At 36.1% G+C, this 27,986-nt stretch overlaps 1 protein-coding gene across 2 annotated transcripts; it reads right to left on the bottom strand.

The window, feature by feature from the left end:
- Window positions 1-74: 74 nt before the first annotated feature.
- LOC124298331 (dmX-like protein 2) lies at window positions 75-27,948 on the bottom strand. 2 transcript variants are annotated; one of them, XM_046750185.1, is made up of 42 exons: window positions 27,604-27,948; window positions 25,179-25,376; window positions 24,019-24,172; window positions 23,713-23,787; window positions 23,200-23,415; window positions 22,918-23,056; window positions 22,642-22,839; window positions 22,284-22,465; window positions 21,962-22,080; window positions 21,558-21,648; window positions 20,950-21,103; window positions 20,490-20,851; window positions 20,138-20,427; window positions 19,833-20,054; window positions 19,357-19,647; window positions 19,110-19,256; window positions 18,770-19,028; window positions 18,423-18,679; window positions 18,128-18,344; window positions 17,637-17,999; window positions 15,274-17,532; window positions 14,709-15,023; window positions 14,519-14,617; window positions 14,202-14,402; window positions 13,560-13,787; window positions 13,019-13,156; window positions 12,645-12,877; window positions 12,361-12,542; window positions 11,846-12,212; window positions 11,528-11,764; window positions 10,998-11,250; window positions 10,699-10,903; window positions 10,142-10,409; window positions 9,854-10,027; window positions 9,527-9,625; window positions 6,790-6,876; window positions 5,586-5,646; window positions 5,297-5,505; window positions 5,011-5,155; window positions 4,712-4,929; window positions 4,546-4,629; window positions 75-4,096 (listed from the first exon to the last, which is right to left on the bottom strand). In XM_046750185.1, exons 1-42 carry the CDS (start codon window positions 27,688-27,690, stop codon window positions 3,980-3,982), a joined length of 10,200 nt encoding a protein of 3,399 aa, XP_046606141.1. In that variant the 5' UTR covers window positions 27,691-27,948; the 3' UTR covers window positions 75-3,979. The 2 variants fall into 2 exon arrangements, with proteins under 2 accessions (XP_046606141.1, XP_046606142.1); XM_046750186.1 differs by having other exon boundaries at window positions 19,833-20,042.
- Between the last annotated feature and the right edge of the window lie 38 nt (window positions 27,949-27,986).

Here is a 27,986-nt window from a genome sequence, read left to right as displayed (position 1 = left end):
CCCATTCAGAGAAAGATACGCATTATCCAAGTACTGCTAGTGGGGATTGAAAATTTAGGTAATAATTTTTTGCATCATTTTAAGTCGCTTTTTAATAGTTACAATGTACATACATATATACCATATAGTGTAACCAAGTAAACAACGCCAATAAAATAATGCAGACTGATTTACGATTACTAAGTATACTAAGCAAACCAAAGCAACATTTATAGTTTGTGTGTACGCGTGTATATATATATATGTATAATATTGTGCAGCTGGATAATGTATACAATACTGTAGCCTGGATTATAGCTTTATTACTATAATCCTTTGCTAAACTGCCCTCATTAATTTAAATAATTTTCTTATTTAGTTATTTATTTACTTATTTAATCCACTTTATATTTATTTATTTTCTTTCTTCTTAAATATATTATATTCCCTATCTCTACACATATTTATATATATACACAAATATATTCGCTATATATTATGTATGATTTTCATTTATATTGATTTATATATATAATATATCGTTTAACAAATTCGTCTCGTCAGGCTTTAATCGGGTAACGATTAACATTCAAGGCTATATTCAAATACCTAGGCTTCTCTATAATTTGTAAAATATTCATATAGAAATATGGTCTACAATGACCGAGAAAAGTAGCCTTGATTAGAAATAACGAGTATATTATGTACGAGTAATAACAAGGACGATATAGAAATTCTCGTACAAAATAAAATAAATTAATACGGCATAGGGGTGTAAATATTAATCGAATACCTCTGATTAATATCGTGACGAGAAAGCGGAGAAAGGGGTAACAATTTTAGCACAAATGCTCCACTTTTAAATAACACAACTTTTGTTGCTACTCGTATGAAATATTGTTAAATGCCTTGTTTTTCGATGAAATTAATAGATAATAACGGTATATAGAGAGTATGGTGACACATTGTCAACGAAGTTTTATTTAAAAGTGTTGGCTGTAGCAATATGTGCCAAAGTTTAAGAGTAATACCAATGTTCATATTTATAATCAAATATACCTGTGTGTTTTGTGTCAGATATATATTTGATTTTTTTGTTTCAGTAGCTTTGATGATTTTTCTCGTAATACAGTTAGATGTGTAACACCTTTCTTGGCTAAACGAATCACAAGAAAAGAAACATACATCAGAGCAGTAGGCAATGCGTGTAGAAACATGTATGAATTCTTAGAATTATCGAAAAAAATAAGGCATCGAGAGCAAAGAATTTTAAAAAAGGTAAATACCTACAGTATTAAAGTTGAATTTACAGAAATTTGAAGAAACGCGTACAGTATCAAAGACAATGATCTGGTTTTACTGAAAACAGTTTTTGCCTCACTTTTGAATTTTGTGTAAAAGAATAAACATAATATTTAACATGATAATTAACGTCTTCAATCTATTTAAACAGTCTGTACCGAATTTTTTTTTTCTTTAATACTTTCAGCTATACTTATATATGTAGGTTCTTCCGAATTTAAACAGAAAAGCGTTAACTTCAAATGTTCATTGCTAGATTTATACTCTGGAACTCCTCGAGACTAGTATATCTGAAAATCAAACCCGACGTCCAAAAACACGAAAAGTGGTGCTGATTGATGGTACCCGTGATAAAGTTTAAAGCATCACATGAATTTTCAGTTATTATTTTTTACTTGTACGTTATGTAAACAACAAACTTGAATGTTTGCAGAAAAAAAACAAAAATATATACATTTAATTAAAAGTTAATGGTTTCTCAATGCTGCAGGTTTTTCACCTCGTAACATACAATGTTTCAAGTGCAACAAAACGGCAAAGCTTTAACTCTACATTATATCAAACAATTACAAAATGCTCTTGAAGTATGTTATAACTGCAATAGCTGAAAAAAACTTGTTCCATAATCTAGAAATAAACATGTTGACGCGTTAATGCAATTTTCCACAACATCGCGAGCTCTCTAAACTTTCAGAGAAAACATTTTGGAATACCAGAAATTGGAAGTAAATTTTTACTAGACAAGTTTGTGAAATGAACAGATTTGAACCAAATGCTGTTGTTAAGAATCTTCACGTAAATTTTATGAACAATTTTTTATTTTTACAACAATACGTTAATGAAAACACGTTTTTACTTTGGCTCAGTGGTGCCAAAGTTTTCTCATGTGATGTAGATGTTTTCGTTTTTATGGCACTGATAATGATAACAGAATATATTCATGATTTATAGGAAAACATTTTAAGTTAACAATACCTTTTAATTCAGGTAGTTCAAATTGCTATCTAACAATAAGTAGTAAAACGTATCATAGAATCACATTCGACTAGCTAATACATAGCTGTGTTATAGTTTGACAGCATAAAACAAGTGGAAAACCGGTTTAATATTTCTGGCTACAATGAAAGCAATTTATTTTTTCGCTTAGGAGGTATTGGATAAATTCGTATACATATGACGAAATTTTTATTCATATATCATACGATAAACGATCAACACTCGTATAAATAACCAAAACATTGAAAAAACTTTCAGTGTTAGTACCTATTCTTAAATCCATTGTATTCAGATAATATCAACCGACATCCATCATAATTTTAGAAATGATTATTTCCTTCTCTTCTCTCTATTAGACATGAATAATTAATTAAAACCTACCATAACGAACGCTACGAAGAATACCTAGTAGTAACGATAATTAATGATTAAATTACGAATTATTTATCGTGTGTTCAGATATATTCATTCAATTTATTTTTAATAAATCAACTTTTTTCTATTTATTATTCTCCTTTTTTTGTTTAGGTTTTTTTTCTTGTTTTTTTTTTTTAAACATTCATTTAATTATTATTTTTATTATATAAGAAAAGGGAATGATTGTTAATAATTAAGATATTTATCATAATAGAAATTGAAATTCCGATAGAAATAGATGACTCATGGATGCATGTATATTATACGTATGTAACGGGCCAAAACGAGATCATATGTTCTTTCTCTGTCGTTTGTCTTTACGAGCTTGAAGATGATATTTTGAAATTCAGCATTCGTATTTATATTGTACCGATACACATTGTATGTTTCTATGCACACAAGCCTAAAGTGATCAGAGAATATGATGTCGTTTCTCTGTTTCCTTTCGTATCCATTATGGCCACGCAATAGTCGTAAGAAGCGCAGAACTGTATAAACGTGAATACGTATATGTATGGATGTATGCATATGTATGATGTCATAATACTCAAGACTATATCGAACCTGAAAGAAACAATTATCCGACTTTCATACAGATGCCAATGCTCAAATTTCTCTTCTTATGAGGTGAAGGGCAAAGAAAAGGTTTTCAAAAAATCACAGGTAAATCGACTTCATGATTTACAAAAAGGAACTGACAGAATAATAAAATTGTACTAGCTTCACAATCGTTGTGTATATGAAATCACATCAAGATAAAATGTGTCATACTGAACGTTTTCTACCAAGTTTTTACCTTGGATATTCAAGAAAGTGCATAATAATTATGAATAATTTTTTTACGTACAATCAAGAGGTAGTAAATATTTTTAAGGTAAATATTGGTAGTAGATAACGAAATTTCATCTTTGAAATTTATTGTTCTGGTGTTATGCAAAAGGTAGTCCTGAGATTCTACGCTGGTGTTGTATGAAGTGCTTCAGCGACAAATCAAACATTTTATCATTCAGAGATTTTTCAAGTCTGTCACTACCTCGTGATCGGACTGCAAATTGTGATCACAAAGAAGACATCATCGTAACATTCGATCATGTAGTGAAAAAAATGTAAAGACATTCAAGAACCAGTTTTGAGTCTGGTTGTGATAAATTTTATAGAAGGCAATTTTTTGATGTCGCCGACCTCAGATGAGCTTAGATGATGATATACGTAATTGATTTGAGTTGCTCTGGTTTACTTACGTAGGAAGTAGTTGAGTTTATTAGCCTTTAGGAATTACTTAGTCCTAGTAAAGAGTGTGCACTATGCAGTCACGTTCGGGCAGTTGGCGAACTTTCATTGAACCGTCGGCACCGCATGAAAATAAACGGCCAGCTGAATCAACTTGTAATTGAGTTACACCCTGTGAAAAACAAACATAATATGAGCTAATTTTCAGATTAATGTAAATAATAAGACGTACAGGAACAAGTAAGATTACTGAGCGGACATTAATAAAGCGAACAAAATTTGGCTTCCTTCACAATAATCAATTCTTACGAAATGTTTCAGATGAGAATAGATAATATCTGAGAGATGAATACAAAATAAAATTAAACAACATTTTCTGATTGTTTTTCGCAATAATTGACAAACAATCACAAAAGAATGTATACATAAGTATAAAGAAATCCAGAAAATTCTAAAGTAGTTATGTTATTGTACACATATCAACTGAGTTACATAAAATCTGAAAGAACTTTATAAACCTTCACGGTATCTATTAAAAAAAAACAAACCTTACAACAGCTTAGAAATTTAAAAATACAATTTACACAATTTTCTGATACACCCCAATCAGAGATGACTTACCTGGCCAATGTTTTTGAAAAAGCTTGATCTCGCGTGCTCACCGGGAAAATAATGTAATAGAGAATGGACGGTAAGGCCCCAGACCTATTAAGGTGTAGAAAGATGTTTTATAAAAATGAACAATATTTAAGTGGTAAGGAAACAACAACCATGCACGATCGATTACCTTGATATCACCATCGCCGGCTCCGCTAACAAAGAATTCTTCGTGGGGATCTAGTGCTAGGCATTTAACTGCAGATTCATGAGCCTGAAATCTTTGCCGTTGCTGTCTTTGCCGTACATCAAAAATATTAACATCACCCTTCTTTCCACCGCTAATTAAAAGTTGGTGTTGTGGTGCCAAGATCACTGAGCTCGAACCCTGGTCGTGGCATACGAAACCTTGAAACGTGAAGAAGATAGAGTTATTACAAACTCAAACGTACCAAGAATTGATCTGTTTTCTTCAGTCCGTTTAACTACCTTGGACAAGTGACTTGTTTTGCGGAAGCAGCGTATCCCACAATGCTACATTGCGACCCTCGGATCCATGGCCTGCAGTTGCAACTAAACTGCACGCACCCAGGAAAACAAAATCGGCTGTCACCTTACTGTGGCACTGGTAGTTCTGTGACAGAAAGATGAACAATATATGTGTCAAACTAGGGCGGCTACTTACAATCAGATTATCATAGGGAAAAATTGAGCTAAATTACATACAGCTACGTCAATCAAATGCCTAATGAAACAAAATTATAAAACTACTTACGAAAAATGGTCTTGTAGTGCCTTCCCGACAGGCTACTTGGAACAAGCTGAGGTGTCCATCGGAGTCAGCAACTCCAAACTTATTTCCATGTTGTGAAAAACGGACTCTTGTCACTTTAGCAAAGGTACCTGCAGGCCTAGGAGTTGCTACCGCTGACTGATGACCCCATTCCCATAAGGAAACTGAACCGTCTTGGGAGCCCGTTAAGTCTGAATTACCAAAAGTTAAATTGCATTTACTGAATCTTACATCGATGAATTTTCTTTAGATTCTATTACAATTGACTTACACAGTGGTAGGAGCGGGTGTGAAGATACACGTCTTATGCCATCAATTTTGTGTTTGAGGACCTGTCGTACAAATTCATAAGCCTGTGAGTATCTTCAATTACGATAAATGTGTGGTATGTGAAATATTAAGGTGGCTAATTGATTTTTGAAACATAATTTAATAAAGACATAATATCAGTAATCATAAATCACTGTATATCATTAACTTTGCCCTCTGAATTTCGAAATAGCAGCGTAAAAATAATAAAAATAAATTAATAGATGAATAAATAAATATCTGGCCTAATCCAGATAAAGCATGCGACAGAAGGCAGTGCTCTGAACATCTCATTTTTTCATTAGACACTTATAATAATTGAAACATTTTACTGAGTGAAATTTTGTTTTGAGACAACGTAAAAATAGCAAAGTATCGATTAGTGCTCCAATCTTCGTAAGCTACGGAAAGAGAAATTATTACCGTGAAGATACAATTACATCCATGCAAAGTTATACTCATTGTCAATAGAACGCGATTATGACGTGATTATATGTAGATTATCAAGATATAACATTTTGCCCTTTATTTGTATAAATATAATGATATCATAATTTTTTATTCAATCATCAGTTTACGAAATTTTTTAAAACTAGATCTAAGTAGCGTTTATTCCCACATATATGAAGTAATATGAACGGATAGAAATTTTAATAAATATTGAAAACAATTACCAAATCAATACATACAACACACAGCCACCGAATGTTCTATTACTTAACAATCAATACGACAGAGTAAGGAGAACGTCATTACGGTATGTTGTTGAAAAAAAAAAGTTCAACAAAAATAGCAAACTTACAACTATGAACTATGATCATATGATAGCTTCTAATTTTTATTATGAAATTACGAACTTATTACCATGATTGTTACGTTCTTATACCATGCCTAGATTTAAGAACATAAATACGCGCCCAATGCTTGTTGGCAAATTCTGTCTGACCCAAGATATACCCTAGCGATGAATTACCAAAAACTAAATATACTTCGGCATTGTTGATACAAAGTGTACTAAATTGAGAAAAATATTGAAAACATAATGTATCGTGGATATGTCATAGGCCAGACATGAAGTTGAGTGTAGTTTGACATCAAAATTGGTGAACATTTAATTGGAAATAGGAAAAAGGTAGGCACTAGGGTCTGTTAGATGTTAGTCTCACCGGCTTCAACAAGTGTTTACTCCTATCAGCGACAAACTGACAGAAGCGCAGGTCGTGGGAGCCAGGGAAAGCAGGCATCCCCTTCATCTGAGTGAGCAAGTGAGCCGCCAGATCAGTGACGCAGACCGAGTGTGTTAGGCAAGCATTGAACAAGCAACATTGTCTCTGTCACCACGTGTGCTACCCTAACGCAATTTCCACCATACTCTCTGGCACCGGAAGTATAGCTCATTTTTACCAACATTTTTTATCAATCAAATAACAATACACTTCACAAAATAGGAAAAATCACTCATTTCGACTCTATAATACAGAGAAAAACATGAAAAACGCTTTCGTCAAATGAGCTAGCCTTGTTCTAAAGTTTCATCCAAAGAGATGGGGTACGAAATCATTTTTCACACAATATCTCGGGCTACATGCATCACAAGTAAAAACCTATTATAGGTGTATTATTCAATTCTTACAAAAATCTGAACAGTACTGAATAATCGATAATCCTGTGAGTCAAACACTGTACTTTTTTTTTTTATTTTAATGATATAAGAATGGGATTGATGGTGAATTACACTAATGCGGCAGACTTTATCCAGATTTGTAACACTCAAAGTGACTCAAATTATTCAAAATTACGTCACAAAAGGTATAACGAATATTTTACTATTTATCATATGGCGCATTTAAATTCCCTTTATTGCTTGCCAGATGTTTCTTTTTCAGATTTAATCCCCTAAAATAGTACATTATGCAACGAGGGAATAAAGGCGAAGTCACCATGGGTGGGTTTACTGCCTGAATGAAGGGAGGGCAGTAATCACACGAGGGAATAATGGACTGTTATTCCTGTGTTGCATATAGGACTTTGTTTCTGATTCAACTCTGGCCACATTATTGACTTGAAGAGTGGGACTTGATATTTTTTGCAATATTGTGGGTACAATTCAGAAAAGACATTATCAATGAAAAGTTAAATTGTAAAAAATGCATACAAGTAAAATAGGGGCGTAGATTGTCGGATCGGCTCCAGGGTTACAGGCCCTGGAGGGAGGGCAGGGGCAAAGCCCTCACCAGGGCATTTAAAAATATACTTTCTAAAAATAAAATGAAATTAAAACAAATTCATGAAAGTATAACAAAAATAACTGTCTGACATTTATTCAATATTAGCAGCATCAACAATTCACATCACGATTCATATCAATCGATTGATATCTCCACAGTTGAATTTTGAAATTTCATTGAAATTTGGATTTTTCCCATAAAAAATTCTTATATCACATGAAAAAAACGAATAAAGCATTTTGGTATAAAAAATCATAGTCATTTTACCGTTTATGTGTAAGTGCGATCATTTTATTAGTGTGAAAACTAGAATATTATTGAAAGTTGGTGATAATACAGAAGGAAATAGTTCCAAATTGAAAAAAAGAGAGACAACCAGAAAAACTAAAAACCCATTAACAAACTCTTAGCGGGAGAAAAGAGCCACTTTTCTCCCAAAGATGAGGAAATAAGTATAGGAGGGAATAATTGTTACTTTTCTCCCACTTATCAGATCAAAGATGTATACATTATCGTTAAGTCGGGAATAATATAAAAAATCTACCACAATGAGTCCAATTTGTTATACCCATAGATGTAGTGTGAATCTATTAGACGGTGTTACAAATACAGCTAATAACACTTTTATGAGGACCAGCATGCATGAAAATTGACAAATAAAAAGAAGAGAATCAATTTAAGTACATTGTCACTATATTCTGAAAAACCTGGTTTGATATACCAGCGATAAAAAATCAGTGACACAAATAATTTCATCCCAATTTCTGCATCATTAGCAGTTAATGATCGTTGCCTTATAGATATAATAAAACCGTGTAAAGACTTTTGCTGAAAACTTATATCTTCATCTTCATTAAATTTTATTTATATCTGATTATCTATCCGGAATGCCTGTTGCAAAGGCGTTTCCAGCCACACGGTCAACGCCAGCACCAGCACGGACAAATTTTTGTTCCTAGCATTTTTTTGTTACGCTTGGCTCAGGTAAAAGTTGTATATGTGTCGGCGCTGGTCGTGACCACGTGGCTCGGACAGGGCACTTGTAACAGAGATTCCTGATATGTATTTGAATAAAAATCAAAATGAATAACCTAAGTTCTCCGCCCGTTACGACAGGAACGAATGGTCAGTGTAACTCCAATTTAAACGATTTCAGACATACCAGTCCCCTTAGAGTAAACGAGTTATTAAAATGTCAGCTGAAAGGGCAGGTGTATATTGAAAATTAAATTTTCACATAATTCAGAAAACGATTCACAAATTATTTTCATATGTAAATAAATATGACTGCTTGGTGTTGTTTAAAAAGCAAAGTTTTATGTGTTGAAACATGGCTGTAAGTTATGATCCACTGTAATTCAGGCTAGAAACTCAAGTAATACATGTACATACAGTGATCAATTGTTTATCGTGTGTTACATCAAATTTGATTCAATCGCCTCATGTATTATGGACCGTACTTTACAGCGCAAGAAATATTATTTCTTAGAAATCGTAAATGCAGCGATGAAAGATAAATTTTTCAATGCTGTGTATTGCGTGATTAGTTTGATATAAACACGGGATTTATCACCTAGGTATATATAGGAGGGGGATTAGCACGTTAAATCATACAGTAACCCTAACAAACTGTGACATAAAATTTACAAAAGTTATTTAGAAGATAACAACTTACCACACTAGCACCACGCCCACTTTGGCCAGCTATTCCTGATTGCGGTTGCGGGCTGTTTGGCTGTGGGCTTTGGGCAAGGAGCGGTCTATCAGCTGCTGTCTGTTGCGAATATAAAAAGGAGATACGTTTACATTTCAGTTGCCAAGAGAATGTGGGCAAAAAAGGAGAACTAGGTGTAAATTAAATTATACATAGGAGTTTTTGATTCTCTAAACTTTTATTGTGTTTCAAAAATCAATTCAATTGTTGACGAAATAAAAAAAAGTCTGTCTCACTTACATTAACCAGAGTTTACACAAAATATCGTAAAATATTGCAGACTCATACCTGTATCACCAAAAAGCTAGTTGGCTGTGTGGGTTCTGGTTCCGGCTGCTTATTCAGATTGATGATATCAAACTCACACTCATCTTCCAACCACGACGGCAGTTCCAGTAGCAAGGAAATGTCCATTTCTTGTACCTCTCTGGGCGTAGCCATTGCCATGAGCCCTGGCTTGACCTATCAATCAAAATATGTTTCAGGATCATGAAAGAAATTTGTGTATTTAGGTTGATTGTAATTTATGCTCCTACTTCGAATTTTCAAACATATAATCTTAAAATTGCGACGAACCTGGTTTAGGCAAAAGGCACTGATGCTATCCTGTTCTTTATGAATAATTCTGACTGGCTCCGGAAGACTGTTTGTACTACTATCACTGCCCTTATCTTCACCAGTGCCTCTACTCATACCGTCGATAGCTGAATGGCTATTTTCAATAACTGACGACAGTGATCTCCTTTTACCAAATACTGCTCTGATAAAAATATCTTGCACCAGTTCTTGCCTCACTAGATAGCACCATAGACGATTGCATGGTGCAGCAGATGCCATGCGTGTGCTGTATGGATAAGACATACATTCTTATACAATCATTGTACGAATACTTTAGTTCTAGCTAATATAAGGCAAAAAGCATATATCGGCAATGTTAGAACTTCTCGCGCAGCGATGTAACTTGTTATACTACATAAAAGTTACATTAACACCTCATTCTTACTATGTTGAAACCGGTCATTTTGACCAGGCCCGATAAGTTTAGTGTTGATCAGTCAGATCTTCCAACATTACCAATATCCAAATTTTGCCTTGTATTTACAGGTACATCAACTAGCATAACTACAACATACTTGAATGGTGTGTTCCCCCTTTCTAGTAAAGATCGGTATTTATGTATTGCTGGCCGCCCTGGCGTGGGTGTTGGATCCGGGGCACAGCCAGGAATATAATTAGCAGGGGGCGGACCTCTTGATTCGAGCTCCTCTCTCAAGGTTTCTTGCCATAAAGAGACTACGCCCAGCGTTCCGTGAATCAAAGGGCTACTAACTGGCAATTCTATAATAATAATGGAGTGTCAATGTAGTTTGTGCACCATTGATTTGAGGGCGGGGAGGGGGGGATGATGATGTTAATAAGTAATTCCAACTACCTTGCATTTCTATTCCGGCAATAGTGAGGTAATCTTGTAGTTGGTGTTGTAATATTCTAACAATAGCCAATCTCATAACACACCAACTGTAAGAAACTGGATTTGAATGTTCTGTATTGTCTTTTGGTTTTGTCTTTGGTTTTGCGTTTGTATCAAATACATCCTCCTCCTCTGACGACGAATCTAAATCTGATACAGCTGAATCTGCTGAATCATAGTCTATTTCATCCGGGTCATCTCCTTCTATATGAGGCTGCAATAAAAAGAATCAGTTACAATAATTCAGTTATCAATGTTTAACCACACGTAAACAGCTCATGCATCCAAATTCAATTATTCGTTAACTTTACGACATTACTTTTTATTTAGAAAATAGAACAAATTGTTATTTTCCCTTGATCAACATAGAAATTAGGGAAAACTTCAAATATTTTGGAAAGTACCACATCTCTGAAGTCTCATCTACCATTCTTTTCAGTTTTATACATTCTCCTAATGTGATACACAGAAAAAGTAAGCGACATACTGACCTTCATAAGAAAATAGGACACCATGCTCATCTGTGGAGAAACAAACTGTTCCCTGTATGTAGGTTTGTCTTCTTTCATATTGGGCTGTTGCCCAGTAAACTGTCCAAGGAGTTTCATATTCAGCCTAACTCTCTGTTTTGTCAATGAGGTCATCGTACTCCAAACACCGCCAGCAGCACTACCAGGTTGTGATTCGCTCGAAACACTGTCGCCACGTTCCACGCTCGCATTTGCACTCTGTGGAATATAATCGGTCGATATATTTTATCACTGTTTATAATATATGGAATAATAACTATGAAAATATTTCGCTTCTACCTGACTATTCGTACTCGCAACACGCAGTAGTTTTTTAACACCGCCACCAAACAGATATGACCAAGTACTCTGGTCAAACTTTTGTCCGACTAGACGATAAAGTATGTGACTGTCGCAGCTGGACAATGCGTACACAAACAGGCTCATATAAGTTGCGACAAACGCTTCACAAAGAAGGATATTTAGCTTTGGCGCATCCTCGTCTTTTTCCCGAGCTAAAAGTGCTCGTAAGTTAGTTACACCAGGCCATTTTGATGGCAACGTCGTTATAGACATTCCATCGTCTATCGAATATCGACGATAATTCTTGTTCGATGCAACCAAGTGTCCGCCCGAAAACGTTTCTATTTCAGCTTGAGTTGTAAAACTGTGAGAAAGACGACACAAAAATAAGTGAATATGAGTCAACAATAGATTTCATAAACAATTTACTCGTTGGAAATGTTTTCGTCAATGAAAATTGCTCAATCTTTAGTTAATTGACAAACTATAACAAGTTTTCAACGCTTTATTACCTTTCTGGTTGATGATGCTTCATGACAAATGTGTCCGAGTCACAAAGTGATTGGTAGATGCATGCGCTCAAGGCAACAGCCAAGTCTCTCAGAATGAATACCTCGCGGTAATGAGTATTTCGTGTAGGCATAGGCGGGGACCGTAGTTCAATCACAGTTTGCAACATATCATGTGTTTGAGCCTGAAGTAAACATAAAGCACTGTGTAGATATTTGGATTCACCCAAATTACTGTCTTCATTATATTAGGAAAAGTAGACTAACTGTTTTTTTCTGAACTTTACCTGTAAATGCCTAACAGGATCGGCAACCACTGTTTTGTTACAAGCGACACTAGCACTAAGTAGAGGCAGCGTCGTTGGAAACGGCAAAGGACTGAGCAGTTGCTGCTGAGTTTTTTCCTGCTGTAATTCTTGAAGTAAGATCACCAGCTCCATTCGTACCGATGCTAATCCACCACCAGATGCTCCGTGCAACGAGCAATAAGAGAGTAGAGTTCGCAATAGCGTTTCGTTTGCTGTAAAAAAGTCATTAATTTTTAACAAGCAAAATTCAATTTGATAGAATGATAAAATTATAACGTTGTTTGGTGTCTTAGTGATAAGGAAAACAGTTATTCTGGTATAAAAAGACTTTAATCAATATTAACACGTTATACCTTTCAGCCACTTCTTTCTTTTTGCAGCTCTCTGAACTTTAGCTTCAAAGTCCAACTTCTCAGCAAGTAAAATTTCATGCAACGTTGGTTGTTCTCCTGGTCTGTAAGGTGGCACATCTTCCATCATACCGCCATCATCTTTAACCAAATAAGAAAAGTATAGTTAATCGTACTGAAATTATAGACCAATAATTATTATACATGTCATAAAACGCGATTCTTAAATAGCGGCATACAATGAATGTCGAGGTCAATTTTTATATGGTATGAAATCTTAACATCTAATGAAGTTTAAGTTTGAGTCATCAAGGTCTCAAATTTCCTAAAATACCAAACACATCTGTTATTTGATATGTCATCTTTACATTGGTATTTGATTTCTTCTAAACATTTAAAAAAATAGTAATGAACCAGAGCTTAGAAAATTAAATAAGTTAGTTTTATCACATATCAGTATGCACAGCGAATGAATCAACTGGCAATCGTCTTAATCATGTTGCGTAATTACAGTAATTTATTTACTTAGATGAATAGTACTCACATTCTGAAGTATTATTTGCATCACCATCTGGACCAGTACTATAGCTACATAACTGTCTCAATGCGTCAACTTCTCGTTCTAGCCAAACATGAAGCTGGTATCGTAACTGCCCGCCATCAACTTCGAAGCCAGTGGCTAATGTTGATAATTCTTCCATCAAAATTTTTAGACAGGCAATAAACTTTAGCTGTTGCGCCATTATGTCCAACTGTCCCGTTGGTTTGGAATCTACAGTACAATATAAATTAAGAACATTATATCTCTTTGATCTGATTGCGATATGAGATCTAACAGCGAAAGAAACAGTACGTTGTATATCAAGGGTAGACGGAAGGTGAATTACAAGTAGGATGGTTGCCACCCAAGCAAAGCGAGGTTGGTCATTATACGAGTGAAATTACCTTCTACTCATCATATGTACGATTTCTGTTTGTCTTATTCCTGTTGAAAATGCGTCTTTCAAGTACGTGAAGCGGGTGCAATGTTGTACGTTTGTACGTTTATGCGAGTGCATGAAAACGGCTATTTTTTGTGCCTGCTTTAGATATGCGAAAAGGCGTTTTTTCAAGAGTTGGACAAGCGAAAAATTATTTCTTGCTAGTCAATGTTTTCTGAGACAGTCTATTAAGCAGTAATAATCACCACTTTGTTCGTCCTTAGACATCTGTTCCATACTCTTCTCCCGTTTGTCTAAATTCATACTCATTGGTGGACTATCGGCATCTTCGTCCTCATCTCCATGGTCGTTATCCTCCCAATCTAATACCAGCTCATCTTCTGCTTGCTTCGATATTTGCTGTGACCAATCCATTGCCGGTGCACCCCAATCTATCGAACTCGACTCTAGAATAGAAACTTGCGAAAATAATATTTCGAAAATTGGAATAATTTCTTAAAATCGACAAACGGCCTTCCGTATCGAGATAGTTCATAAAACGTAGACGTGTTAAACAAAATACCTTGAGGGGCTGATTGTGGAGCAGGTGAATCCCAAGTGATGATTCCAGTATCAATCTGTGCATCTTGGGTTTTTGCCTTTGTCGGGCTGTTGAGAAGGCCTGAAAATCCAACACGACGGTAAGTACTATGTAACAAAGAAAACATGACCCTTTTATGAAAATACTGAAATACTATCAGTCTCTCACTTACTTGGAGAATCGTCACAGTTCGTATCCATGACTTTGTTCGGCAGCTTCGATAAAACTTCTAGAGCAAGAGCCGGGCAGCCAGCCTTGAAGTGAGCATGTGCCGTGGTGAAGTACAGCTGTCTCTCGAGTGGAGTTATGCTGTCTTCTAACAACAGTTGTTTATCAGCCTGAGTTTTAGCTTCCGAACCATAACTGAAGCCGGAGATGACAACTGAGTGACCTTTTCTTTTGTCCTGAGCGGTAGACGCAATGTATTGTCTAATTAACAACGGATGAGTACGTAGGTAGACATAGAAGTTGAATACATTTGGATTGGCTGAAATAATTAATCAGTATTTTTAAACGTACAGGTGAACAATTAAAGTTAAAAATTACATAGGTTATCAAAAAACCTACTAACTCAAAGCAAAACAGATTTCCATACATGTATTATATATTAATCAAGAAGGATTTGATAGGCAACAAATATATTATGAAAAAAGGAGTATTCAGTGATTAAAAAGTGAAAATATACGATTACTTGTCTAATACTGAAAGACAATACCGTTAATTACTATCTTACTCACCGGTACTTCCTTCAGGTTTTTCTGATTCATCATTATACTGAGGGTGGTTTGAGCCAACATTGGTAGATAGCAAGGTATTCAATGAGCCGGTGTAATCCTTAAGGATCCATAAGGCCATACTTCGGAGGAATGGATCTGGATGAGCTTTGTGTATGTCAGCATTATTGCCCTCCATATCACAACCCAAAATTTCTTCATAAAGTAGTCTTTTAAGATTAGGCGGGGCCCTGTCATCTTCGTAAAGCCTGGCTATTACCATGGCGAGCTGAATGTCATTAAGTTTATTGAGGCAAACTTCGATGGCATCTCTTAAAGCTCCAGCTAGCAAAAAGAACGCAGCCGCATGGTCGAATCTCTGCTTGCCGAGCAGAGCAAAAGCATTTTTCAGCGCAGCTTTCCTCCATCTATCCTCAGCAAAATTGTTAGAAAAGAAGGCGGTCATTCTTTCATCTCGTTTGTTTCTGAACAAACCCCAGACCAAATTTTTCTTTTTCATGGCTAAATAGTATATAGCTGCATCAAGAGGATCTTGATTCGCCTGGAAAGCAGATTTTGCTATTTTTTCTACGCAACGTTTCAATACTGTGTTACTGTTAATCCACCATCCGACACCGAGTTCTTTTAAGACTGACCACTTTGGCTGTCCTTTAGCATAGGAAGGTATGAGTCCTAATAGTTCATCTTCAGATTCTGAATGGAAAGCCCATACAAGATTATTCGTAGATACACCCTGCTTTTGGAATTGGGCTCTTTGTGATAGTGGAAGACAGCGTATTAGGTAATTGTAATGTTTCATTGCAAGTAGGAACCTCAAACCACAATCATCAAGAGAATCGGTAGATATTTCTTCTCCTGCTGGAATGCCAGTCAAATTTTCCTTGGCTATTGCGTTTTTCGCAGCATCGATAGCAAAACGTTCGGCGAAATCGGTGTTGCAAGTCGATACCGTGTCAGCCAAGGCTAAGAGATGCATTTGATCAAGACTCGATAATCCTGGTAAGTGAGTGTGGGTTAAAAGGCGCGACAGCAGTCTTCCTTGTCTCGGACCAAAGTGTGATATGCCCTGTCTTTCTGGAACTGAAGATCGCCGATCTTTCTGACGTGTGTGATCATAGTCTTCATCCAACATGTCATCCAGAGATTCTTCTTCATCCAATGTCCCATCAAACAATTTGTTGTAATCTTGTTTATCATCGTTTTGCTGCAATACCATATTGGTCTCCTTATCTGCTATCAAAAGCGTCCACAATGGCAGAGGGGGAATCGACGTTATTTCTGCATAATCCAGGGTCAATTCCTCTGGTATTTGGGTCGTTGAACCTCTTGGTTCCAGCGGCGAAGTTGTGCCCACATAGCTCACAGACATTGTTCTTGATCTGGACCATCCACCACGCTGTTTTACCAAACTTTCATCGTCTACTCGAAGGGAACAAGAGCTTGAAATGCATCTGACCAAATGCGCTAGAATGGCCTTCACCCATCTAATTTTACCCGAATTTAAGAGCTCCATCAATTGCTTGGGATGATACTGAGGCAGTACTGGACAAGCTATCCTTGAAGCTTCGAACAAGCCATTGTCAGGCATATAGTCAAAAGTGACATTCTCATTTTGCATTCCGCGTTTCTTTTTGGCATCTAGCATTGTTAAATTAATACTGCTCACGCGGGAGAGATGAGGCATTGATGATACATTGGCCAATCTTCTTTGAGAAGTTTCTTGTGCTAAAGTCCGGAGGTCTTCGTCTCTAAGGTTTCTGCTTGCCTGAAATTCATCTGATTCTTGAGTTTGGGTATTTGAATGGAAACAATCATTCTGTGGATTTGGTTTCCACTGAGAATAAACATGCATTTCCGAGTCCATTCCGACGACCAGAATCCCGTCTCTGACCCAGGAAATCTGCATCGGTAATGGTGGCAGTCCGTCAGCTGTGGTGAGTTCGATTTTTCTCAATTTCATCCAGCGTATTTCATCAACGAACTGAGGCTGAGCCAGAGATGAAGTTTTTCTAAGTATGGGTCTATTGGTTCGCTGGGACTCTTTCATGGCTTTCATATTAGCCTGAGCAAGATCGGAGCTCACTGATGTGAAGAGCATGATTTTCGAGCCTACACCAACGGTCAATATGTGGGAACCGTCTTCTTTAGATACCCAATCAAGTTGAACGAGGTGTTTCTGAGTCAGGGGACATGTGTTGCCGTTTTCTATTATTGATTTCCGAAGCGACTGAAGTGTACTAAAAGATGGAACAGCCAATAGACCTGAAAAATAGGACCATTGATAAAATTTCTATATTTCATTCATTTTTCAAAATCCTATAATGATGCTCCCAAATCTTGTGTCATGGAATTTAATGTTAACGAACCTGCAGCTGCTTTAGTACTGTCCCCATTTTCTCCGTTACGTGTTGACCTAACATCTTCGTGACTGAGCGTTTGTAACACTTGAGTGAGTCTCTGTTTTTTCTGTAAAAATTTACTATCGTACAAATAACTCAAGTCCAAATGTTGATCCACTTGAATTCTAGGCAAGTGTATGTTTTTCAAATGTATCGTATCTTCTAGCACCCACTCACTGCCTCCTGTACTCTCACATTCGTATATCGCAACACAAAGATTGACATAACGAGAATCAGGATCACTTTTGGTCGGACGAGTAAATGACTTTCCATATTTGTATGCACAAGCTATTCTTCCGCTGTACGCTGCACTAATATTCAGTGGCTGACCTGAATGTTGGAAAAAGATGTACATCAACTAGAGAAATTAGAATGTAAAGCAGTTATCTTTAGATTCATAAATACAGTAATGAACTCGTGCATAAAATCGAGTGATCATTCCCAATTTTGTTATTCACCTGTTATATCGATTGTTGACTCTTGATTTTTGCGTATCATCTCCCATTCGCACCATTCGTAACTCAGTATATTATCCTTGCCTGTTTTGGTAACTTTGCATTTCCAGAAACGAACAGTACTATCGCTGCATGCAGTGACGACTATGTACGGAGCAAAACACGCTGGATAAATAGAGGAGCTGCTGAGATGACCAGCAGCTGGGGCTGCGTGCACAACCTGTTGATGTAAAGTATCAATATTTTGCGTTCCTTTGATAGTTTTCATGTCTAAACAATGCGAAAATTAAATACGAACCTCGACACCTTCAGGCAGAGGTAATTCCTGAGTACAAACTTTGGTCGTTGTGATTAAAACGTGGCTATTCTGATGATGTCGGTGTTGAAACGCTGAATCAAAATCAGGCTGGCCATCACGCGGATTTCGACTCATCGTTTGACTGGTTCTGCGAGACCTTCTGCCTTCCGATTGTAAATTCCGACCTGGCATACCCTCGTCATCTTCATCTTGTACAAGATGAGAGTCAGGAACATACATCATAGACCCAGTTAAACCTTGAAAATAAAGAGCGAATGTGTAAAATAGTACGTCTTATAATAATTTTAGATTATTGTGATAAATTTCAACGTGTTCAGGCAACATACCAGATGTTTCTGGTTGCGAGGCGATAACCAGCCTCCACATGTGGACTGTTGTCCCTTTTTGTGTTCTTTCAAGAACAACAATATAGAAAGGCTCTTCGAATATGGCCGACTGTTGTAAATCGACCATGGCGTCTAACGTAGACTCCATGAACCCTAGGTCATTCGTGGATGTTTCAACCCCGGGGAGTTTTTCATCGTTCCGTTCACCAGTAATGAGTTGTTCTTGGAATACGTGAAGGAATTGCGTATTTTGCCAATCCTATATCGGAAATAAATGGTTGAAAATAATCAACCAGTGACCTAGGAAATTTTAACAAGTGTTTCTTAGGTCAAAACTTACGTGTGCAGCGTCAGTTATTGCATCCAATTGGATAACACAACCTGGTCTAGATGTTGATTGTTGTGACACTATCTTAATCTTGTCGTGTATAGAGTGTCGGAGTCCGTCATCAGATGACGTGTCAGTCGATAGACTGGCCATAGAATCCTATTTAAAAAACGTATTATGAAATACGATAAACTGTTTGCAATATGGTTAGAGAAAATTAATGAATTGTGAGTATTTTTTGTTTTGAGTAATAAATTACCATCATTCTGCTTCTTCTTTCACTGATAGAAACCTCAGCCAATAGTGTTCTAGCGTCTATAACTGCTTGATAAACTCTGAGGCTCTCTCCGTCGCTAGCAACAAAGCAGGCACTTGGCGAATTAGATAAACTGCCTAAAGTAGTACTAGGAAGCAATGTCGGTATCCAAGCTACGTTACTAAATGCCGAAATCTCAGGGGAATTGATTCTAGCAAGCTCAGACACGCCTCCGCTCTTCGACAATGGTCCTACTGCATCTACCCGCCACAGAATTAATTCACTGCAAAAACCCTGGAAGAAAAACAAGTCATTTTGCAGTGCTGGAAATGACAGGTAAAGTTCAGATTGAACAAACATTTCACATGTAGTTTTATAGGATGAGAGGATAATTTAAGATGAAAATTTTTGTAAAACTGAACATCTTTTAACTTTAAACTTTTTAAATTTACTTATCAAAATTATTTAACTTAACTTACGGTAGGTGACATTACATCTTTTCCCTGTCTATGATCTTGTTTATTTTCCATATCGCTCATAGATCCAGGAATTGGTGTCTCAACAGTAGGGAAATCTGGCATGTTGTGATGTGAGGTAGTAACAAGCAAAGGCAATACTGGATGACAGGTGATATCATTCACTCTAAAACGGTGACCAGATGCTCTGCAAGCATGCCCAATGCTGAGGACCTGCAAAAGAAACAGAAGTAATTTTTTCAGACACAAGGCATTCTATAAAACTACTATTAACTTGTTGACAGCTCTTAAGCATTTCACTCAATTACCTGGGAGAATTTCGTTTTGTCGGCAAACGTTAGTTGCCACAAATTCAGCGTACCATTAGAGTGTTTTGAGACCATTGATACAATTGGACTCGGATGTGCGAGCATATCTGTAACAGTTTCCTGAACATTCTTTGCATTTTCAGCCCCTTGTGAATTCTGAGTCCCATTCTGAGTTTGCTCGGCAAGAGTTTGTACGCTCTTAAGAAGTTCCTGACCAGCCTTTGATGTTAGCGTAGATTGTTCTTCGTCCTGTTCAATGAGACTTGGCAGTGGCGTAGTCACCTCAGCAGCTATTCACAGAAAACAAATAATAAGGTAAAATGGCTTGATGATGAATCTCATCATCGCTTACCCTCTGCAGGTTTAGCAGCTGATTTGGTGGCCTCTCTGATGTTGAGCAAAGGTCCACCAGTATTGTGGGAATACATTGATACATTGTGACTCATTGTTGACGCATCTCCAAGAGGAAAAGCGTTCGGTATCCTTGTAGAGAATGATATTTGTGCCTGTCTGAATGAACCTGGGTGATATTCATCTAGCCACTCAATGTGCCAGATGAGAAAACTGCCGTCAATCGGATGAATTGAAAAGAGAAGGTCGGGATTGTGATGCCAATCACGAAGCAGAGTTTCTATCTTAGTATCCAATGAGTCTGGTACGTGGTTTAATGACGATGTTGCATCCGTTGCTATTGAATTGATGGACGTCGTATTGCTGTGTGGAACGAAAATGACGTGATGGATAAAAATTCTTAGAACAATTCCACATATAATGACAGCAATTACTAATGTTACTGTAAATAACTAAGGCACCTGAGGCTTTGGTGGGATTGTACACTGTGTGGTAGACTGTGGTGAGACGATGTGTGGGTTGTGTGATGTTCGTCACTACTATGATCTTCCTGGCTTCCTGATCTACCGCCAACCCCAGATTTTTGGCTGTGTTGATGACGCCCGGCTCCCTTCTCTGAAGAGCGTATCATACCATAACACGATAAGATGGTTCCTAACAAATGACACCATACCCAACAACCATGCAGCGCATGCAAGACCATAGACCGCTTCTACTCTTACAATGTTGCTTAATATTCATAAACAATGATGGTAAACTTAAATTACTGTGAAACTAAAATGAGTGCACGATTAAATTAACCAAAAGTAACTAAGAAGCTTGAGTTGAAACTTAACTTTTAAAGTGCAAACTACAAAGAAAACAAACAAACAATACTAAAACCAGAACAAACAGTGCATTCTTTATAAATTAACAATACAAGAGTGTATTCACAGCGAAAGATGATTCCCATTTTACTATTAAGATAGGTATGAGCATTATTTTGTGGTGCAAAAACCAAGCTTCTAAAATGATAACTAACTACCAAATACCATACTATATGCCATTAAGGTCTTATTACTGAACTTACTCGGTGTATGCTCGTCTTCTGAATCATGATCTACATTGTCCCCGTCATGTTGTAATCCTTCTTCTTTTTCGACAACTTTTCGAGTCAATTCCTGACAAAAACCACAAAAATGACATTAGGATGTGTGAAAAATAGGAAAACTTTTAGCAAATTATTTAGTTTTTATTAAGCATTTCACAAAATTTTAAATTCTGTTAATTTCCATTCAAAATTGAAAGGAATGCAAATCAATACAGATTAAGTTAAGAGAATAAAAATTCAGAACTTGTTCATAAATTTGAGGAAAGAATGTTAGTAATTGATTACTGATTAGTAAGAATGTCTAAAGAAATGAAGGCGGATGATTTACACCGTACCTTAGCGTTAGAATATCCAAGCATTATCTACATAATTTGCTAAATAACCTGTAAAATGTTTTCGGCCTGCATAGTGAAGTGCATTTCCTTGTTGTTTAGCCAGTGCAATATAAAGTTTGGCTCCCGCTCGGGATCTCCGGTAATTAAACTTGGCACCAAAGGTATATCTATAACATCAATGTACACTGCCAATCATAATTTAAAGAAATATCAAAATCATATGTATTTTGATAAAAAATAATTTATTTTGAATATTATGATACAAATTATATTGAAAACATAAAAATATGTCAAGAGTCGTTCAATCAATTAAATCTTTAATTGTAAATAACTTGTTCTCAATTATTATTAAAATTTTTAAATACTCTACCAGTTTCAGCGTTAATACTTGCTGCCAGATGAAAATGCATTCCTGGATAGTGGTTGGTGCCTTGATAATGGTTGTGGAAATCGTGAACCGAATATGTTGATGGAAGAGTAGGCAGAGTAGGAGCTGTATGACCAGCTTGATTTTGTTGCTGTTTCACGTGTCGTCGAATATGAAAACAAGTTCTGTTAATGAATAAAAATATCAGTGTCACTGCTTTATCGGTTCAAACGTTCAACATATATAATGAAGGATAAGGAGTTCATGCTTTTCAGTCTGACACAACATCGAATACATTTTAGGCCTACGCTTGGTTACCAAACGACCAAGAAGAGATGTAAAAAGGGAACAAATATAATACTTCATGTGTTTCAGACGCTGCATGAAACGATGCTTATGCATGCTATGATGTCGGTTTTTTCCGTGATGACCATGCCTGTCTGGACCTTCAAATTGACTCATGTTGGCTAGCCCTTCAATTTCTGGTGGTATCGTCTCTGCCCAAACGCGACAAATATTGTCACGGCAAGAAGTAACCAGCATGTTAGACACAGATCCCCTATTAGAGAAAAGATCATATTCAATGCAATTACAAATAATTTGTAAAAGCGTTTTGAATGAAGCAGGTAATACTAACTTTGGCATGTATTTACTCGTTTTGCGCCAAGACAATTGAGTAACTGCACGCGGATGAGCGACGTAAACGAAACTGTAACTGATTTCATTGGTTGTAGATTGGCTAAAGTTTGAGTGATCCATGCTTCGTGTTGGAAATACTGCAACATAAACCAGCCAAAATGAAATAAATAATGTAATTCACATGAGATATCAGTAAGCTGGTGATTGAACAAGTTAACATAGTTGTTTACTCTGCTGTTTTGTGTATAAAGATATGAAAGAAAGCTGTAAACTAGCTTACATTGCTTATTTTCAAACCAGATTTTCACTAATCTATCGTTCAGACCAGTTGTTGCAAAAAGAGTGCCATCTGGGCTGAAACTCATAAGATGTACAGGGGTGGCTGTGCGGCATTTCCATACGCAGTTCCAAGTTCCTGCATCTGAGCCCATATTCGAATCACCAACTCCTGGACTGTCCGCCTCTCCACCAATGGAAAACGTTACTCCGCCGGTAGCTGATGGGTAAATATCGTGAGAGAGTGAATAATGTTTATTAATGTACACATAAAGAATGTTTGCAGTTTGACAGGTAAACATTTATAAGCGAACGAGAGCCATGCTATGAATACGAGCTAAATTTATAGGCGACAAACTGCATAATTTAACAAATTATTAGTCATTTTTTAATCACGGAAATTTTTTTTGCATTTTTTATATTACTCTGCAGTTTCTGTGCACTGCATTTGGCGTGGCATGCCTAAATTATGCGAATCAACAATCAAGCTCATTCTCAAATTGAGCCAAGAACTCACGATCCTGTGAAGTCGATCCAACAGTATTGGAATCTCCAGCTTCTTCCATTTGCAACTTTTGTACTCTTGTCGCTGCTTGTACATTTGAGTTGAAAATAAATTATTTAACGTTTATAAAAATCTAGTAACTTTATTGAAATCAATTTGACTCTATCAAATGAATTTGAGATATGAAGTTCAATCCTTTTTTTCAACCTAATACATCACACAATTATTTTCTCATTATCACAAGCAACAGAAGAATCTGTGTCAATGACGTTGATCAGTTAATTACATTTCGATCAAATACAGTTTAAGACTACTTACTGTGCTCTTCCTGGAACGGTTGAATATTTTGATGCCATAGCTGCAGCAACTCCCCACCTGTTAGTATCCTCGTCCCCTCCAAATTCCATGATAAACTACTAATGTGGGAATCTGTTTGAAGACTGCCAGTCTGGACCCAGCGATATTCCAATTGCTAAAGCAAAAGTGTTAAATCAAATGTAAGGTTGTTAGTGGAGAGCTTGAGTTGAAAACGCAAAAAATTTCTCTAAAGCTGTAAATTTCAACCACAAAATTTTCTCCTTTCTTCAAACAATAGTGACAATCAACGTAGTTGAATGGTATAGTACTCTTATTCTAAATGAATTGATGTGATTCATAAAAAAGAGGTAAAATCTGGTAATTCGATTCTGTGGAATATTGTCAGTTGCTCTTGGATTGGACTTTTTGCAAATTTTTAACTTTCAACATCTCGAAATAATTGTAATTGGCGCAAATTTTACAGACAGCATTAAAGGCAAGGATGGAGTAACAGAATTTGACAAATTATGTCCTCTTCTCTGTTTCTTTGGGTAATGAAAAGGAACGAAAATATCTGCATTACAACATAGGGTACTAGATTCTTCAATTATTCTACTTTAAATAATTCTAGTTAAAGTTTATAGGCGATTTATGTAGATTAGGACATTCTGTAACTGCGTCGATGGTTAGCCGACAGAGAGATATTGATCCGAAAATAGAAATCAGCTATTATAGAGAGCAGCCATTTTGGAAATAAAAATACAACGACCGTTTGATAGCTTAAACAAAGTTGAGCTAGTTTCATTTTCTCCTCAATTACGAATCACGCCCGACATACTTCACATTTCGTATAACAGCTGACCGAGATGGGCTAAAGTGCCTCTACGAGCTGAAATTTTTTTGTTAATTAGAAAGGCACAAATGCTGTATGCAATTCACGTATAACTCTAGACTATTTTCATGTTGTCTATATGCAATAAGTAAAAAAGAAGCTTCAGAATAAATTGCTCTAGAGCAAATCCCAAGGTTTAAGCATAAAAACTAAAGACAGAAAAAAATATACTGCAAGAGTTTTACATAGCAATGGTTACTTAGTTATCAATTTCACACCAGCACACCGCCATTTAATTCATTGAATTACAGCGGGAAGCTAAAAATGAAAGATAATAATAACAACTTACGTGGGAACACGTGCTGTGGATAAGCGGCGTAGGCTCGAATATACAGACTTGGTTTTCATATGCAGCAGCTATTTTCCCAGTGTCAGTGCTACAGTCAAGGCAGCTTATACGAATGTAGTTGTGTACCGCACCTGGTATTATTTGAACCCTTTCAAAGTTGCTAGCAAGAATGACTATGTTGCATCCTGCTGCGTAAGCCTGTGGCAAGAAATAAAAATATAGGTCAATTGATAATACACACATGTATTATATGTGCTCGATTTGAAAAAAATAAATAAATAATCGCAATGATAAGTAAGATAATTTTTACACAGATATAATTAGTCTGGAAATGTTTAAAATCTAATCAGTTCGTTGAGATTTATTAGCACCATTAATTCGTAAATAATGAATTACCTTGTGTGACCCGACTAGATTATTAATCATGTTGAAGTTAGTAACCTTATCGTAATGATTATTGTTGAGGAGAGACCATTATTTCACAGTTTTGGAACTGTTTGAAATTCAGTAAACCGTAATAAAACGAAGTATAGTAATATTTTGCAATCCTAGTTCCTTCAAAATCATTATGAAAATAAGAAAATAGTGATTTTTTTCTCAACATGTCGTTACAATAATATTACCAACTTCAATCTCGTGATTATTAATTATTTTTGCATTATGATTTCTATTGATTTAATCATAATTACACATAATACTCATTTTTAGGTTATTTTCAGCTTATATAAATACCCATTTACAACAGAAAATGAGATATCAGTAAAATAACGTTGCAAAAATTAGATTCTATGAAAAGCACGCTAAAAACCATCTTGTTATCTCAACTTATGTGCTGGAAAGTGAAGGAAGGGCTAAATCAATGTATAAAGTTTCTTCAAAGATTGGTTAAAATTAAAATGAGTATTGTCAGTAAATTTTCTTCACATCTGCCAGCAAGAAATTGATTCATTACACCGAAACACTATGATATTTGAAAAAAAAACCCGATAGCGGTAAAAAATTTGATTTCTCTTCTGTTTTATTCCAAAGCTAAATTATTAACTAATTAGGAAGAAACAGTGTTTAAAAGTTTTATGATTTTGAAAACAGTTCTTTTCAATTCATATCATTTTTCCATTAATCCTCTCATCTGTTGGTACAATAGCCAAAATTGTTTATGAAAATCAATATGAAAATCAAAATTAGACTATCGAACTCTATGTTAATATCGAACGAAGAGCACATCATATTCCATTTCATACTCCATTACGTACTCTGCTTAAGGCATCTGAATGTGGATCAATTATGAATGGATTTCTTATCATTCGAAATAACCAGATTGATTACTCATTTCTTATCCGAATTGAAAGAGAAGACCAAGAGTCTTTAGAGATAAGCAAGATATGCATGACTTTGTGATTATTTGTTTGAAGGATCATTGAAACATACAGAATATTTTTACAGATGTGTAATTAAAAATTTATTACCACACTTGTGATAGTTAAAAAATGAATAATTTTGCAAATGCAATGTTTTTCGAGGAATGAGAAAAGATGTAAGAAATTTTTAGAATCATAGTAAAACTGTGGGATATTTATAGCAGGATTGCAATTGGACTTGAACTGGGAGCGGTGACATTTTTTTGTAATGCGGAGTTTTAGCTAAAAATGAACAAGACTTGAGGCATTACAAAATAGAATTCAATGAATTTATGCACGTTTCGAGATAAAACTCAAGTTTGACGTTTTCCTAAATGAAACATCAGTCAGGGTTCATGTGACGTGCTTGTCAAGTGTAAATTTTGAGGAATTATTTTAGCAGACAAGTAGTATAAAAATAAGAATGCGCATTATTGTTGAGTTGGAGTAAACTTAAACTGTTGGGCATACATGTGTCACAAGAGACGCTGGAGATAATATGTGTTGATAATGAAGATAAGTAGCCGACAAAGTCGTTACGTAGTCGGTAAACATGTAGGAAGGTTTTTTCAATAGCGAAATGGATAAAAAATAATAATGATGCGACTATATATTTAAAGGAAATTTCATTGCAGTCGAGATATTTTGAGAAACCGTTGAAAGTTGAAAGAAGCGCATAATACACGTCAGTGGTCAAGTTTGCACTGACAGTCTATTTATAGACAAAGTTTAGACACACCACTGTATGAACGAATTGATGCGTTATGTGCGTGCGGATAATTAATCATTATCGCTGGACCGACTCGCGGCAGTCGAGGAAAACCGAAAAGGATTGTTAAATCAGCTGACTGTTAAAGAGCAGCCGATAAAGCCATATTGACTTTTATCTTAACTACGCGAATCTTCGGCCTAGATATTACCTTTTATTGATCTCAATACGCGCTTTGTAACTGGGCGTTCGACCCAAGGTTCGTTATGAAAAATACATACAGCGGCTCGTTAGCGGGGTGAATTTAAAACGCACGTACCGTGAACGATATTCCCTCAACAGAACCGACAGCGTAACAGCGATCGCCTGCATTGCAGGCACCACTCAGTATCTGATGGCAATTCATGGCTCCTTCATTGATTCACATTATCATTTCTCATTTATTTAATACTGGATGATTTGATAATGCTTGGTTTCCTATTATTTCAGGTTATTTCTCTTCTCGTAGCACGTCACTCGATTTATCGGGGTTTGGAGTTATTTAAACAATCAACACTTGTTATACATCCCTATGTACAGTACCTAATCACAATCCGACACTTGAAACTGACGTGCCACTACAACCTAGCAGTCGCTCATCGGCCATCTTTAAATGGAGACTGGAGCCTCCTTGCGGAGTTGCCGGATCCTCATCTTTTCCCA

This window comes from Neodiprion virginianus, chromosome 2 (genome assembly GCF_021901495.1).
Source record: "Neodiprion virginianus isolate iyNeoVirg1 chromosome 2, iyNeoVirg1.1, whole genome shotgun sequence".
Taxonomy (NCBI): Eukaryota; Metazoa; Arthropoda; class Insecta; order Hymenoptera; family Diprionidae; genus Neodiprion; species Neodiprion virginianus.
The sequence above is the reverse complement of the archived record's forward strand: the minus strand, read 5'-3'. Positions and strand labels throughout refer to the sequence as shown.